At 47.2% G+C, this 17,960-nt stretch overlaps 1 protein-coding gene across 4 annotated transcripts in view; it reads right to left on the bottom strand.

Moving 5' to 3' along the window:
- Positions 1-282: 282 nt before the first annotated feature.
- Positions 283-17,960, bottom strand: part of MGME1 (mitochondrial genome maintenance exonuclease 1) — a 53,989-nt gene continuing 36,311 nt past the window's right edge. For all 4 annotated transcript variants that reach the window (XM_029594477.1, XM_029594476.1, XM_029594478.1 and 1 more), the window contains exon 5: positions 283-1,771. In XM_029594477.1, the coding sequence (XP_029450337.1) occupies positions 1,634-1,771 (138 nt within the window). In that variant the 3' untranslated portion in view covers positions 283-1,633. The remainder of the gene's footprint in view (positions 1,772-17,960) is intronic.

Below are 17,960 nucleotides of genomic sequence, written 5' to 3' on the forward strand. Positions count from 1 at the left end.
CATTTTATATCTCCATTGCCATCATACCTAGAATGGTCAATGCAGTGATGGTCCTGGGCTGGAGGACCTGCACTAGAATTTCCTTCTGGAACCCTGCCATCATGGGTCCTGAATTTGGCAGCATCTCCAGCCCCAAACGAAGAGGTGAGTGCAAAACAACTGCATACTGAGCCACAGGGATAGCCACAACCTTCTATAGTAACTGATTACAGGGTCCCTTTACACTAATATTTCTCCAAGAAAAAATGAATAGCAGCTCTGCTAAGATTATGATGCAGAAAATAAGCTTTTATACTAAGTTTTACTATTTAGTAGGAAACAGAGAATTACATAAAATGCACTAAGATATAAATTTTAAAACTTGATTGGCCAACCCTACTCATGACCTGAAGTCATCAAAACAGGTATTTGCATGCTAGGGTGGAAAATTCCTGGATGCCAGGTTGTCCAGAAGCCCGACACTGGTCTAGGAGAAGCTGTTGCCACTTTGGTGGCCAGAAGGGCGTAACCTCTGCCTGTGGCAGACCCTAACCAAGAGGAGCTGTGATCTGGGGCCACTTCCTGCCCCGTGGGAAAGAGACTGCGAGGTGGGGATGAGGAAGAGAAACTAGACAGGAAAGAAAAAAAAACAACATTTACATAAGCAAAAAAAAACAAAAACTACACAAACACTCCAGAAACAAACAAGTAGAAGAAACTAAAAACACGACAGCAAAAAAAAAAAGCGCCTGTACAGCCCACATGGTCTCCCATCTGTCCAATTAATTTAGCATTATAATTCTCATCACTTCCTTAGAGATTCCCTGTATTTATCCCATACTTTCTTGAATTCTGATACTATTTTTGTTTCCACCACTAACCCATTCTAAACAGCCTTGGTGTTATTTTCTCTTCACTCGTAGCTAGACTTGCTCTGGATTCACTGTTTCTATACCATTGCTTGCTTACCTTACAGGCACCTTACATTTAGGCACCCAATGACCCAAATGAGTTCTTGCCCTCTGTTCTCCCAGTCCCACATAGCTTACAATCCAATGTCTCAGATTTCTTTGCCAGAAAGCTTTCCCAGTAATTAATTCCAAAGTGAAAAACTCTTCTCCCTTCCTAAAGTCCCTCTGCACCCATACAATTTGGTATCCCTACCTTTAGCCCTTTCCAAGTTATAAGGAGGGATGAGGGATATATGTACACACATGCAACCATAGAAAGGGCAGCACAGACATCTGTACGACTGATAAACCTCTGAGAGAGAATCAAGATTAACCCAAAAAAAAAGGCAAAAAATGAAAACAAAAAGCAAGCAAAAAAAAAAGTTTGAAACAGACAACCAGAAAGAGCAGTAGAAAGTAAAAAAAAAAAAAAAAAGCCAGCAAAAAAGTGTTACATGGTAAAATGAATTTTCACCCTGGCTCCTAAAAATTTGGGCTGGTACTTAAATTTTAAATATTTTTCCACCCTATATCTATATAGTTACAAATACACATATCTATACACAAATACCTGCTTTAATAACATATACACAGTGTATACAATGTGTTTACAAACTGAGGTAGTTTCAACAAGCTTTGTAGCCTCCTTTTACACAAGGAGAACATGTGGTTTATAATACTAAATTGGTTAGTATTGCTATTTCTCATTCTCTTTTCTCCATATAGTCTTCCAGGCGCAACAGCCACTTATTCCAGTACTGTGAGCACAATTCCAAGTCCATGAAATGTGGATGGGCAGGGGAACCATCTTTGTAAGCAATCACAATAAGTCCACAATCAACCTGGAAGGGAAACAAACAAGGTCATGGTAGTCCAGCTTCCCATGCTGCGTGAGAGAATAGGCGGCACAAATTAGCATATAAGTAACAAATCAGATTTTGCAAACTTGGGAAGCACACATAGGGTCCAAGTCATCAAGGTCTTTTCCAACAGATATAGGAGAAAAGCCTTTGTGAATCAGGCCAAAGTATGCTAGTAGCATAAAATTAGAAAAACTAAGCTCTTTTAGGGATAGGACCAGAACACTTTCTTCTGAAAATGACTGGGATTTTGTTCTTAATTGAATCTAGAGGTCCTATGAAGGTTACATATGCACATTCTACCAAAAATAAACACAGACTGTTGTTCCTATTTTCCCATGACTGATATTTATAAAGCAGGATTATGTTTAGACATTAGGTGCAAAAGATGAGGACAGTGTGAAAGCCTATGTTACTGCCTCCTAAGCACATTCCTGATCAATATCATTGTAAGCGATAACATAAAAAGGTTAAGTAAGGAGAGAGGTTTGCCTTTTCATAGATTACACCAAGATTTGCAAGAGAAAGTAGCCACTGCTGAGGGACAGACAGAATGAGAAGCGATTCAAGAAAGCTTTAGGGGTGGTTGAGTATTTTAGCAGTAAAGACTCATTAAAAAAAAAAAAAAAGTGGAGAAATACAAGGGACTGGTACACGACTGGGGCTGAAATACTGATGTGCAGTAATCAGGAGAAATAACTTGAGATGGTTGTATCTGATGACCTCAGAAACAGTGTGATAAGAAGGTAGCCAGACCAGAGGGCTGCTAGGGTAAAGGATTGGATAATGCCTCTACAGGTCAACAGTGAGACCTCATCTAGAATACCGTATCCAATTCTGGAGGCATACCTTCAAAAAGGATATAGACAGGGTGGCAGCAGTCCAGAGAAAGGCAACAGAAATAGTAGAGGGCCTACACCAAAAACCACAGAAGATGAGACTTAAGGACCTAAATCTGTATACCCTAGAGAGAAGAGGATAGCTGGAGAGACATGATACATACATTCTAATACCTCAAAGTTCATAAATAAGGTACAACAAACCTTTTTCCAGAGGAAAAAATGATCTACAACCAGAGGTTATAATATGAATCTCTACAGGGCTAGACTCAGAAGTAACCTCAGGAAAGGTGAAATCTAATCTTACCAGATTACTTCCTTTCCTTGAATCCAGACTTGTCCAGATGAATGGAATATACCCAAGCTACTCCAGAACAGGGCAGGATACAGTCAACCTGTACAACACTTCCTCAGCAAAAGGCAAATTCTTCTCTAGCTCACACATCCAAATAATAGTGCTTGGAAAAAGAATGCAAAAAAGACCAAAACAGTCCCCTTACAGATTTCCTGTGGAAAAATTAAACAATTCCACCCACAAAGCTGCCTGTGCCTTAGCAGAATGTTCTCTAAACTCCCTAGGTAAGGGTTTGCCCTTAATGTAAGCAGCAGCAATGGCCCCCTTCATCAAATGTACAATAGAAACCTTGGCAGCTGCTTCATCTCTCTTAACTCCACTGAATAATACAAAGAGATGAACCGAGTTTTGAAAGTCATTCATAACTTTCAATATCTTAAAAGCACTTCTCACATTCAAGGAGTGAAATGCCCTATAACCATTTCACTCCACATGCCTATAAAAGAGGGTAAACAGAGCATCTGATTCAAATGGAAAGGCAATACCACTTTCAGTGCAATTTTTTTTTTTTTTTTTACAAAAGATATCAAAGGGCTCTCTGCAGGAAAGCGCCTGTAACTCCAAAATCTTTCTTGTAAACATATTGCATTCAGAAAAACTCATCTTTTATAAGGTAGTAGTTTCAGCAAAAGCCCCTAAGATGTTCAAACTGCGAGCCAGATAGGAAGGATACCACCAAGTTCAGATCCCAAGACAGAATGGGGTTCTTCACTGGGGACCTAATGTGCTAGACTCCTCTCAAACATCTGGAGGAGAGGAAAAAGGCTTCCCCAACACATGGTTTCTATAGCAAGCTACAGTTGCAATTTGTACCTTAAAATATTTCAGCGCTAAGCTCTTAGCCAACCATGTTACAAAAAAATCCAGAATACAGTGCACCGAAACACCCTTGGGAACTACTTGCCTACTGAAATACCAGTACTCTAAAATCCTCCAGATCTGAATGTAAGCTAAGGAGGTACAGAATTTCCAAATTTTCAAAAGAATCACTCCAGAGAATACCATTTTTGATCAGCCAAGACCTCTCAAGGGCCAGGGTGCAAGACAAAACTGACCGAGAGCCTTGCAAAGAATAGGACTGCAAGGAAGCTGCAATGGAGGTCTGTCCAACATTCTAACAAGATCCACATACCAAGGACATCTAGGCCAATCTGGCGCCAACTGGGTCTAATTATTCTGATGACAAACCATTGAATGGCTTGACCCACCAACAGGAATGGAAGAAACGTGTACAGAATGGCTTCCGTTGGCCAATCAAGGCAATTAGACTGAGTGATCGTTTCTGTTCTTTTTGGTTGTAAAATCTCTGCACCTTCAGGTTTTTGTTGTTTCCATCAGAACTATTAGTAGAAGTCCCCATCTTCTTACTATTAAGATCAAAGGCCAACCCAAACAATGATCTCTTGCAAGAATTGACTACATTTCTCAATTGTAAAGTCTGCTTGAATGCTCCCTACTCCCGCTATGTGCGTGGCAGAAATCTTCAAGTTCTTTTCTGTCCATCAATCAGCAAGTCCACCTATTCCAACACCTGCGGGCTCTTGGTGTCCCCCCCCCCCCCCTGATGACTATGTTGAAATAGTTTAGATCATTTTTAATGCAGCATACCCAACAAATCAGGTAAGGTCAATTCCACTCAGAATGGAAAGATAACATCTGGTACCCCGCAGGGCTCTGAGCTCTCAGCAATCCTCTAATATTTACTTAGCTTCACTGTGCCAGATATCTGAATGTCTCGATGTGAATTATAAAATTTGTGTAGACAATATCCAAGGCTTTGTACCCACAATACCTCATGGACAAATACATTATCTCGGATATCTTTATGCCTAAATTCAGTAAAAAGACTGTTGGCACATAATAGATTAAAATTAAAAACATTTCAAAAACCAAATAATGATCCTGTTCTAGCATACACAACTCTTTAAATGTTCCCCCCAACAGTTTTAACATTTGTTGGCATTACCATTCTACTTCTGCACAGAGCTAGAAATCTCAGAGTAATTCTGGATTCCACATTCTCTAAGCAACATATTTCCTCAGTTGTTAAGTCTTCCTTAAGATACAAATGTTAAAGTGTTTAAAACCATTGCTAGAAAACAGAGTTTCTTACCTGTAACAGGTGTTCTCCTAGGACAGCAGGATGGTAGTCCTCACACATGGGTGACATCATCTGATGGAGCCCAGCACAGAAAACTTCTGTCAAAGTTTCTAGAACTTTGACTGGCACACTAAGCATTCCCAGCTACTATCCACTAGGGATGTGCAATCGTTTTTCCTGAATTAGGCAATGTCAATGAAATTGCCTAATTCGGAATGGTTCGGGAGAACGATTGAAATTTTTTCCGAAATTTCTGAAAAAATTCATTTGAGTTAGTGCGCACTAACGGGAATTAGTGCACGTTAACTCCCATTAGTGCTCACTAACTCTGCCAGGTTAGTGCGCACTAACCCGAAAATCGGGGCCCCTGAAAAAAAGAAACCCCCGAACCACGGGAAAAATGAAATTTCTGCGGGGAGGGGCCTGAAACGAAGCCAGACACAAACTTTTTACCCGAAGCACATCTCTACTATCCATGTGCCTACACAGGGTCCCTCTTCAGTCTTTAACATAGAATTACGAAAAAATAAAATAAACATAGGAGAAAACCAACTCTGCGGGGTGGCGGGTGGGTTTCTTGAGGACAAACATCCTGCTGTCCTAGGAGGACACTTGTTACAGGTAAGCAACTCTGCTTTCTCCTAGGACAAGCAGGATGGTAGTCCTCACACATGGGTGAATACCAAGTAACAATAAGAACCAACAGGCACTTAAACCAGGTGCCAACAGGCATAAAAACCCAGTGCTGTTGGCAACAGAGGGAGACAGCCTGAACCCGAACAATGGGCCCTAGGCAGGAAGAGTTGGGTTCTACAGCTGAAAGCCAAAGCTGCTATCATGTCAGACATCCCTGACCAGACAGTAGTGGGCAGCGAACGTGTAGAGACAACTCCATGTCTACTCCTGGGGGAATTTTGCGCACAAACACTTAAAATTCTGCAAACTTTATATTGGTCAAAATAACAATTTACATGACAGTCTTTAAGTAATTAAATTAATCTAAACAAAGAGGATATGTTAAATATTATTCTGTTCTTATTACTATTTTAATAACAAACTATCTGGAACACCACCATCAATATTAGTGCAAGTATGATTTAATCCACCGCCTCTCGCCATGCAATGGGCCGCAGGCAATTTCAGCAGTTTGTCAAGCACTCAATTTGTAATCATTTGGTGTTGTTCCTCGTTTACTCAATTTTTTATTCAATTCACTTAAAAGCTTATATTTTATTTTTACCCCAAAACCAAAAAGACTATTGTTTACTAAATCCTAAAATGTAATATATTTTGAAACTGAATTAAGATACAAGGCATCCCCTGAAGAAGACTGGAAACAGTCGAAACATGGCCCATGTCGGGACAGTTTTGAATTAAAATCTACAGTGGGGCTAAGTATATAAACTTTAGGATGCAATGATAATACAACAAAATCCATAGTGATTGTGGTAGGGACAGTTTTGAATTAAAACCTATAGGGTGGCCAAGTACACAAATCTTAGGATTGAATGGTATTAAAATAAAATGGTGATGGTGGTATCGGGACATAGATTTATACATTTTAGGATTTAGTAAACAATAGTCTTTTTGGTTTTGGGGTAAAAACGAAAAATAAAATATAAGCTTTTAAGTGAATTGAATAAAAAATTATGAGTAAACGAGGAACACCACCAAATGATTACAAACTGAGTGCTTGACAAACTGCTGAAATTGCCTGCGGCCCATTGCGTGGCAAGAGGCGGTGGATTAAATCATACTTGCACTAATACTGATGGTGTTGTTCCTGATAGTAATAAGAACAGAATAATAAACTATTTTAATAACATTGAACATATCCTCTTTGTTTAGATTAATTTAATTATATTGTGAGGATACAGTGTTTCTGTGTGGTGAGTCTTTAAGTAATAACTTTTTCTGTATTAATTTAAAACGTAATTACTTAGAGATGCAGAATTTCCCTAGAAATTCACTGTAAAAGTATCTCTTCCACTCACTTTCCCTACTCCCCTGGCCACTTTGCTCTCTCAGGCCCCAACTCCTCCACCTGCCAGTCTCCCGCCCCTCCACCTCTAGGCTCAACCCCTTCTACTATCACCAGTCCCAGAGTTTGACCCTGTTCTCAGTACGGCCCCTCACACAGGCTCCCTCTCTCACACACATACTCCCTCTCTCAAGTACACATACACCCACCCTCATACAGGCTGCTTCACACACACACACACACACATCCCCTCATATAGGGTCCCTCTCTTTTGCATACACACTCACATAAGCTCCTTTTCTCTCTCACACATACATCCTCACACAGGCTACCTATGTCTCTCTCTCATGCACTCCTTCACACAGATTCTGTCTCACACATACACAATCCCTTCACACAGGCTAGCACCCTCACATACACACGATCCATTTTTCATACACACGCGTGCTCCCAGTCGCACACACATACACACTCCTTCACAATCTCCTCATTATAGGCTCCCTCTACCACCCACACTCAAGCATTCCCCCCCCCCCCCTTGGGCTCTCTCACCTCCTCCTCCTCACTCCCCTCCCCCACCCCTCTCCTCTCACACACACTCACACCGGGGGCCTTCATCATTGCCGTGAGCAGAGAGTGTCCCGTGGCACATGGGGGCCTTCATCTTCACTGCGAACTGCTCACCAGGGCCTTCATCTTCGCGCGCTCCGTTCGCGGCATGCCGGGGTCTCCTCTGCCATTTTCTGCGCAGGGAGGGAATTTTGTGCTCCGCAGTAGGGCAGAATTCCCCCATGACTATATGTCACAGCCTTGCAGATTTCAGTTACAGGAAACGCTTGCAAGTTGGCTACCAAAGCCGCCATGGCTCTCACAGAATGAGCCTTGATATGGCCTCCAAGCTAAAGGCCCGTGCTTGCTCACAGCAGAAGGATATACAATCCACCAACCAGTTTGGTACCGCAACTCCCAATCTGTTCTTGTCGAAAGAGATGAAGAGCTGCACGGTCTGCCTTTAGCGTGCTGTCCGCTCAAGGTAGAAAGCTAAGGCTCTCTTGCAATCTAAGCTGTGCAACGCCCATTCGCCCTGATGTGAATGAGGCCTGGGGGAAAAAAAAAAAAAAAAAGGTGGGCAGAACGATTGACTGGTTAAGATGAAAATCAGTCACCACCTTATGCAGGAACTTAGGATGAGTACACAGGACCACCCTATCATGAAATAATTTTGTGTAGGGCGGATGTGTCACCAACACCTAAATCTCATTGACCCTGCATGCAGAAGTGACTGCAACCAAGATGACGACCTTCCAAGTCAGGTACTTCAGGTCGCAGGAGCTCAGGGGCTCAAAAGAATCTTGCATGAGACAGGCCAACACCAAGTTAACATCCCTGGACACAAGAGGAGACCACAGGGGAGGCTTCAGCTGAAGCAAACACCGCACCACTATGGGTTGCACAGATGGGCATACTGCCCACACTCTGGTGATAAGCACAGATGGCACTCAGGTGTACTCAGAGTTGGTCTTTAAACCAGCCTCCTAAAGGCACAACAAGTAGTCAAGCAACTTCAGAGTGGAGCAGGCGAACAGATCCAAGCCGTGGCCCTCACACCTGATGGAAAACCTCTTCCACTTCAAGCTGTAAAACTTCCTGGTGGCTTCCTGGAAGCTACGAGGATCCGAGACACATCAAAGAGGTCAAGGGCCCACTGAACTAGCCTCTCAACATTCAGGCTGTCCGAGAACGCACTGAGATTGGGATGGGGCAGCTTGCCCTGATCCTTCATGATCAGATTGGTGGAGGTCCCCAGACAGATTGGTTCTCTGACTGAGAGGCCCGCAGAAGTGGGAACCAGACCTTCCTCGGCCAAGGGGGGGGGGGGGGGGGGGGTAATGAGAATCATGGTTCCCCTTGTCTAGCCAGAGCTTCAAGAGTCTTCATTACCAGGGGAAGCAGAGCATATGCATACAGAAGGCCCTCGCCCCAATGGCGGGCAAAGGCGTCGGAGACTGGCTTTCTATCTCCTCAGAACAGGGAGCAGAAGTTCTTTACTTTGCTGTTGCAGGGGGAGGCAAAGAGGTCCATGTCTGGGACCCCCCTTAAGACGGAAGATGCGATCCTCCATCGCTGGCTTCAGGGACCACTTGTGGGGTTGGAACACTCGACTCAGGCAGTCCGCCACCACATTCTTTTTCCCAGCCAGGTACATGGCTCTGAGACGCATGCCCTGGGACTGAGCCTACAACCAAATCTGAACAGCCTCTCGACACAGGAGGAACGATCCCATGCCTCCCTACTTGTGTACCACATCTCTACCTGATTGTTTGTTTGGATCAGGAGTGCCTCGTTGGATAAACAATCCCAGAACGCCCAAAGAGCATAGAGGATCGCCCTCAGCTCCAGGAAGTTGATCTGGCACTGAGCTTCCTGAGCAGACCACAGACCTTGTGTGCGAAAGCTGACAATGTGCGTACCCCAACCCAGGGTGGACGCATCTGTGGTAAGCATAACTTGAGTTGGGGGAGACTGAAAAGAAACCCTCTGCTCCAGATTGGGCAGCCTCTCCCACAAAGACAAGGAGATCTGGAGAGGCGGTGTAACGTGAATGAGCACACTGAGGTCCTGGGTGGCTTGCTGCCACTGAGACCGCTGGGCCCACTGGGCTTTGCACATGTGCAAATCGAACCAAAGGGGTAACATGGACAGATGCAGCCATGTGGCCCAGAAGGCAAAGCAAAACGCAGGCCAAGACCTGCTAGCTTTGGTGGACCAAATTTGCCAGAGATGCCAGAGCAAGTGCCTGCTCACGGGGAAGGTATGCCCTGGCCTGAGCAATGTCCATTCGGGTACAGATAAAGCTCAACTGAGGCAATGGGGTGAGTTGGGACTTCGGGTAATTGATGACAAACCTAAGAGACTCCAGCACCTGAATGATCAGACGCAGAGTGAAGCACCCTCTCCTGGGTAGCACTCTTGACCAGCTAGTCATCCAAGTAGGGAAACACATGTACCCCCAGTCAGCTGAGGTGAACACCTACTACTGCCAGACACTTGGTGAAGACCCACGAGGCTGAACAGCAACACCCTGTACTGAAGTGCCTCACACCCACGAGGAACCGCAGATTCTTCCCGTGACCTGGGAAGACATCAATGAGGGCATACGCATCCTTTAGATCGAGGGAGCAAAGCCAGTCCCCTCTTTGAAGGAGGGGAATCAGGGTGCCCAGCGAGACCATCTTTAACTTTTCTTTTTGTAGAAATTTGTTCAAGCCTCTCAGATCCAAAATAGGCCAGAGTCCCCCTGTTCTCTTTGGAATCAGGAAATAGAACCCCTTCCTAGACTTCAGGAAAACAACTTTTAAAATAGGGGAGTACCTTGAAGGGAAAATTTAGGGGGAACTAGAAGAGCAGTGAGCAAAATTAAAAGGAGATATAAGGGCTTGGAGAAGAGACTGCTGAGAGGGGATATGATAGAGATGTTTAAAATTATGAGAGGTCTAGAACGGGTAGATGTGAATCTGTTATTTACTCTTTCGGATAATAGAAAGACTAGGGGGCACATTTAAAACTAATCAGAGAAAGTTCTTTTTTACTCAACGCACAATTAAACTCTGGAATTTGTTGCCAGAGGATGTGGTTAGTGCAGTTAGTATAGCTGTGTTTAAAAAAGGATTGGATAAGTTCTTGGAAGAGAAGTCCATTACCTGCTATTAAGTTCACTTAGAGAATAGCCACTGCCATTAACAAAAGTTAACATGGAATACTTAGTTTTTGGGTACTTGTCAGGTTCTTATGGCCTGGATTGGCCACTGTTGGAAACAGGATGCTGGGCTTGATGGACCCTTGGTCTGACCCAGTATGGCATTTCCTTTATTTACTTTCCTAACATAAGAAAAGAGGAAAGAGACCACTATGGTTTTCTAAAGTAGCTAAGAAGTTAAGGGAGAAAGCACAGTTGCTTATCTGCAACAGGTGTTCTCCTAGGACAGCAGGATGTTAGTCCTTACAGATGGGGTGACGACATCAGATGGAGCCCAGCACGGAAATCTTTTGTCAGTTCTAGTATTTTGACTGCACATTGAGTATGCCCAGCATGCCATCACTATCTGTGCGTCCATGTAAGATCCTCCTTCAGACTTGTAGCATAGAATTCACAAGCAAAAAAAATAAAACAAAAACGCAGGAGAACCCAACTCCGCAGGTGGGTTTCCTGAGGACTAACATCTTGATGCCCTAAGAGAACACCTGATACAGGTAAGCAACTGCGCTTTCTCCTAGGACAAGCAGGATAGTAGTCCTTAAAGATGGGTGAATACCAAGCTTCAGGCTTCTCCCAACAACCATAAGGGCCGAACCACATACCAACAGGCACATTAACTGCAGTGCTGTTGATTAGATAAGGAGATAGTCTGATCACCAAGAGGCCTCAAGATAGGAAGAGTTGGGTTTAAGCCTGGAAGAGGTTGTGAAGGACAGACTGTCCAAAACTACCGTTTTGCCGACCATCCTTGTCTAAGCAGTAGTGGGCCGAAAACATATGCAGAGAACTCCATGTCATAGCCCTACAGATTCCGGTTATGGGAACCACCGTAAGTGGGCCACAGATGCCACCATAGCCTTGAATCGGCCTCCCAGCTGAAGGCCCGATTGCGCAGTGCAGAAAGAGAGAGTCAGCTAGCCAATTAGAGTCTGATTTCCCACGCAACTCCCAATCTATTCTTATCAAAAGATATGAAGAGCTGAGTTGATTGCCTGCTGTGCATTCTAAATAGAAAGCCAGCACTCTCTTGCAATCTAACGAGTGCAGAGCCCGTTCCCCTTGGTGTGAATGGGGTCTTGGAAAAAAAAGATGGGCAAAACAACGGACTGATTGATGTGAAAGTCAGTCACTACCTTGGGTAGGAACTTGGGATGCGTACACAGTACCACACGATCATGAAAGAATTTCATGTAGGGTGGGGTACGTGACAAAGGCCTGAAGCTCACTAACCCTACGAATTGAAGTGATCGCCATCAGGAACAGGACCTTCCAGGTGATGAACTTCAGGTTGCAGGAGTGCATAGGCTCAAAAGGAGGGCACATGAGCTGTGCTAACACGCAGCTCATGTGCCAGGACACAACAGGAGGCCAAGGGGGGGGGGGGGGGCCTTCAACTGAAGCAGGCCCTGCATGAAGTGACTCACTATGGGCTGAACAGAGATGGGCGTGCCAGCGACTCCTCAATGGTAAGCTCTGACCGCGCTCAGATGGCCCCTGACTGAGGTGCTTTTAGGCCTGGCCTCGGAGAGGTGCCACAAGTAGCCCAAGAACTTTGGGAAGGGGCACGAGAATGTATCCAAGCCATGCTCCTTGCACTAGATGGAAAACCTCCTCCACTTCAATAGGTAAGACTTCCTGGTGGAAGGCTTCCGGGAAGCTACCAGTACCTGAGACACCGTCAGATAGGTCTAGGGCAGTGATGGCGAACTCCAGTCCTCGAGTGACACAAACAGGCCAGGTTTTCAGGACAGCTACAATGAATATGCATGAGAAAGATTGCATGCACTGCCTCCATTGTATGTAAATCTCTCTCATTCATATTCATTGTGGATATCCTGAAAACCTGGCCTGTTTGTGGCACTCGAGGACTGGAGTTCGCCATCCCTGGTCTAGGGGCCGAAGGACTGTGCTCAACATCCAGGCCGTCAAGGCTAACGCCTGGAGGTTTGGATGGCACAGTGCGCCCTGATCCTGCGTTATCAGGTTGGGTGCAGTCCCTAGACTGATAGGATCTCTGATCGACAGGTCTCGAAAGAGAGGAAAACCAGTCTTGTCTGGGCCAAAATGTGGCCACGAGAATCATGGTCCCCCAGTCCTGCTGGAACTTCAAGAGTCCTCATGATTAGCGGAAGAGAAGGATATGCATACAGGAGACCTGTGCCCCAATGAAGGGCAAAGGCGTCGGAGGCTGGACGCCCATCCGTCCTGAATAGGGAGCAAAGGTTGCTCACCTTGCAATTGCACGGGAAGGCAAAGAGAACCACATCCAGAGTTACCCACAGGCACAAGATCCGGGCCTCCGCTGCTGGATTCAGTGACCACTTGTGCAGCTGACTGAAAAGAATGGCTCAGGCGGTCTGCCAGCACATTCAGTGTCCCAGCCAGATACATCACTCGCAGAGACATGTCCTGCAACAGAGCTCAAGATCAGATCTGCACCGCTTCTTGACAGAGGAGGAACGACCCTCTGCCTCCTTGTTTGTTGATGTACCACATTGCTACTTGACTGTCTGTCCGAATCAAGACTGCCTTGTGAGACAAGTGGTCTCGAAACACTCACAGAACATAATGAATTGCCCGAAACTCCAGGAAGTGCATCTGGCACAGAGCTTCGTGAGTTGTCCATTGACCCTGCATGTGGAGGTTGTCCACATGGGCCCCCCAACTGTGGGAGGGAGGCATCGGTAGTAAGTACTACCTGAGGCTTGGCAGCTTGAAATGGTATCCCCTGCTCCAGGTTGGAAAGATTCTCCTACTAGGACAGGGAGACCCTCAGAGGTGGTGTGATGGAGATATAGGCCTCGAGGTCCTGGGATGCCTGTTGCCATTGTGACCTCAATGTCCATTGCACCTTGCGCATGCAAAGGCGGGCCAATGGGGTAATAAGGACAGAGACCGCCATGTGGCCCAGCAGATGAACAGGAACTTGCTGACTGCTGCATGCAAAGGTAGCTAGCGAGGACAGGGCAAGGGCCCGGTCGCAGGGCAAAAATGCCTTTGCCTGAATCGTGTCCCGGGGGGGGGGGGGGGGGGGGGGGGAACGGGCAGAGATGGGTTTTGTGTGGTTTGACAAACCCCAGAGACTGCAGCACCTATATGGTCAGGGTCAAATCGTCCAGCACTCCCTCTTGGGAGGCACTTTGGCCAACCAGTCGTCCAGGTAGGGGCACACATGTACCCCTTGATACCTAAAGTGCGTTGCCACCGCTGCCAGGCATTTGGTTAAGACTTGAGGGCTGAGGCCAAGCCAAACAACAGTACCCGGTACTGGTAGTGAGCCTGCCCACCCACAAAGCGAAGATACTTCCTGTGGTTCAGGAAGACCGCAATGTGGATGTAGACATCCTTGAGATCAAGGGAGCACAGCCAGTCTCCTCTCTTGAGGAGCAGGATCAGAGTGCCCAGAGAGACCATTTTGAACTTTTCCCTTCGAAGGAATTTGTTCAAGACCCAGAGAGCGAGACTGGGACATAGGCCCCCAGTTCTCTTTGGTATCAGGAATTATCATGACTAGAACCCCTGGCCTTGCTGGCATCGGGGAACGCGCAGTTGCTTACCTGTAACAGGTGTTCTCCTAGGACAGCAGGATGTTAGTCTCACATGTGAGTGACATCATCTAATAGAGCCTGGCACAAAAAAAACTTCTCAAAGTTTCTAGAAGCTTTGACCAGCAGACTGAGCATGCCCAGCCTCCTATGATCTGTGCGTCCACGAGGTCCCCCTTCAGTCTCGTAACATAGCAAAAGACTAGCAAAAAATAAATAGAACAAACCATAGAACCCAACTTTGTGGGGAGACGGGCGGGATTCCTGAGGACTAACATCCTGCTGTCCTAGGAGAATACCTCTTACAGGTAAACTGTGGTTTCTCCTAGAACAAGCAGGATGGTAGTCCTTACATGAGGGAGAATACCAAGCTTCAGACTGCCCCATTTAACCAGGGAGACCAACAGTGGCCAAACAAGGTGCCAATGGGCACAACACAACTGCGGCGCTGTAGGTAAAGAGGGGCGGTCTGGGTCCCACAAGAAGTACGAAGCAGGAAGAGTTGGGTTCAGGTCTGGAACAGACTGCACAGGACGGACAGACCGACCGACTGACCAACGGCACAGTCCTGACGTCTATCCCTGTCTAGACAGCAATGGGCCGCAAACTTGTGAAGAGAACTCCAGGTTGTGGCTCGGCAAATTTAGACAGGGACTGCATGCAAATCAGCCACAAACGTCACCATAGCCCACACAGAGTGAGCACTTACTCTGCCCGCTAACTGAAGGCCTGCCTGCACATAGCAGAAGGCAATGCAATCCACCAGTCAGTTCAACTTGGTCTGCTTTCCCACCACTCCCCCCAGCCTGCTGTGGTCAAAAGACATGAAGAGTTGGATGGACTGTCTGTGGCCTGCAGTATGATCCAGGTAGAAAGCCAAGGCCCGTTTACAGTCCAAGGTATGAAACGCCTGTTCCCCTGGGTAGGAATGAGGCTCGGAAAAAAGGGGGTAAAAGAACGGACTGATTAAGGTGGAAATCAGTCACAACCTTGGGCAGAAACAGACTACACAATCATGGAAGAACTTCATGTACAGTTGGTACGTGACCAGCGCCTGAAGCTTGTTGACCTACGAGCCAAAGTGATCACCACCAGGTATATGACTTTCCAGGTGAGGAATTTCAGCTCACAGGACTGCATCGGTTCAAAAGGAGGGTGCATGAGCTGCGCCAGGACCACGATGAGGTTCCAGGACGCAACTGAAGGCTGAAGAGGGGGTTTTAGCTGTAGTAGGCCCCGCATGAAACGACCCACTAACGACTTGACCAAAACGGGTGTGCCAGTGACACCTCGGGGGTATGCACTGATGGTGCTGAGTTGCACCATGACTGAGCTGGTCTGAAGCCCAGACTTGGACAGGTGCCACAGGCAATCCAACAGCCAGGGGAAGGGGGCATGAGAAAGGATCTAAATCCTGCCCCATGCACCAGATGGAAAACAGTTTCTACTTCAAGCTGTAGGACTTCCTGGTGGAAGGCTTTCGAGACTCTACCAGGACCCGGGGCAACACAGTCAGAGAGCTGCAAAGGCTGGAAGACTACGTGCTCAACATCCAAGTCATGAGGGCCTGTGCCCGGACATTTGGATGGTGCAGAATGCTCTGATTCTGTGAGATGAGATCGGGCGCCGTCCGCACAGAAGTGGGAACCAGACCTATCGAGGCCAAGAAGGTGCCATGATTATCATGGTCCCTCTGTCCTGCTGGAGCTTCAGCAGGGCATTAAAGAGGAGCGGCAGAGGGAGTATGCATACAGGAGGCCCTTCCCCCAGCAAAGGGAGAAGGAATCGCAGGCTGGATGGCCGCTCCCCACTACCAGGAAGCAGAACCTGCTCACCTTGTGGTTGTGAGGGGAGGCGAAGAGATCCACATCTAGCATACCCCCACCAGTGGAAGAGCTCGGCTGCTACTTCTGGGTTGAGGGACCACTCGTGTGGCTGGAAGGACTAGCTTAGGCGGTCCACCAGCAAGTTGAGGTGACCTGGCAGGTAGGTCGCTTGTAGACACATCCCTTGAGACAGGGCCCAGGCCCACACTTGCACTGCTTTGCAGCAGAGGAGGGCCGAGCCCATGCCTCCCTGTTTGTTGATGTACCACATCGCAACCTGGTTATCCGTCCGGATAAGAACTTCCTTGGTCGACAACTCAGACAGAGTGCTTTGGCGGTGGTCTGGAGGCCCTGCGTATGGAGACCATTCACATGGGCTCCCTAGCCCTGGGGGGGGGGGGGGGGAATGTATTGGTGGTCACTGTCACCTAGGGCAGAGCAGGCTGGAAGGGAAGTCCTTTTTCCAGGTTGGAAAGATCTTCCCACCAGGACAGAGATGCTCTTAGATGGTCCTTAATTGTGATCGGAACCTCGATATCCTGAGATGCCTGCCGCCACTGGGACCGCAAGGTCCATTGGGCGCGCCTCATGCAGAGGCAAGCCAGAGTCACCACATGGATGGAGGCTGCCATGTGGCCCAGTAGGCAGACCAGAAGGCGGGCTGGTACTCTCAGACTGTTGTGGACAAGGGTAGCCAGTGAGGCAAGGGCGATTGCCTGATCTCTGGGCAGAAAAGCTTTCACTTGTGCTGTGCCTAGCCTGACACCTATGAAATCCAACTGAAGGAATGGACAGAGATGCGACCTGGAGAAGTACGGGAACACATGGACCGAGCAACGCCTGAGGTAGGCGGCCACCACTGCCTAGCATTTGGTGAAAAAACGTGGAACGGCCAATGCCAGCCTGAAGGGCATCACTTTGTACTGATAATGTGCTTTCCCTACCATGAAGCAGAGGTACTTCTAGTGGTTGGGGATAATCCCAATGTGTGTAAGCCTCCTTGAGATCGAGGGGGCAAAGCCAGTCTCCTCTTCTGAGGAACGGGATCAGGGTGCCCAGAGAGACCATCTTGAACTTTTCTCTTACGAGAAATTTGTTCAATGCCTTAAGGTCGAGAATGGGGCGGAAACCGCCATTCCTTTTCGGAATGAGGAAATACTTTGAATAGACCCCTCGGCCCTGCTGATGGCGAGGGACTGGTTCTACCGCGCCTGCTGTAAGAAGGGCAGAGTTCTGCCTGAAGAAGGACCAGGTGGGCGGACAAACCCCACAATGGACATGGGGGAGAAGTCTTTGGGAGTCGGCTGAAATGTAGACGGTACTCTTGGCTAATGATAGAGAGGACCCAGTGGTCAGATGTTATCTTTTCCCAGTGACAGGCAAAGCTCATGAGTCTGCCTCCGACTAGGGCTCTGCCGCCAGGGGTACGGCTGACTGACTTCTGCTCCCTCGCCGCCAGTCAAAAGCCCGTGGCTGGGGACTAGGCTCTCGCTGTTGCAGAGGATGGCTCCAGGAACCGGTGCGTGATGGACGAGCCTGGGTGGCCGGAGGATAATGCTTCCTCTGCCGATAAAAAAAAACGGCTTCCGAGAACCCTGCCTGGGGGGATTTTCTGTCAGAGGACGGGCCTTCCGAGGAACTAACAAACAGCTGCTGAAGGGTACCACTATGGCCCTTCAATCGTGCCACTGCATCCTGAATCTTATCCCTGAAAATGTTTTCACCTGTGCAGGGGAGGACGGCTAGCCTGTCTTGGACCTCTGCTGG

This window comes from Rhinatrema bivittatum, chromosome 3, assembly GCF_901001135.1.
Source record: "Rhinatrema bivittatum chromosome 3, aRhiBiv1.1, whole genome shotgun sequence".
In the NCBI taxonomy this organism is placed as follows: Eukaryota; Metazoa; Chordata; class Amphibia; order Gymnophiona; family Rhinatrematidae; genus Rhinatrema; species Rhinatrema bivittatum.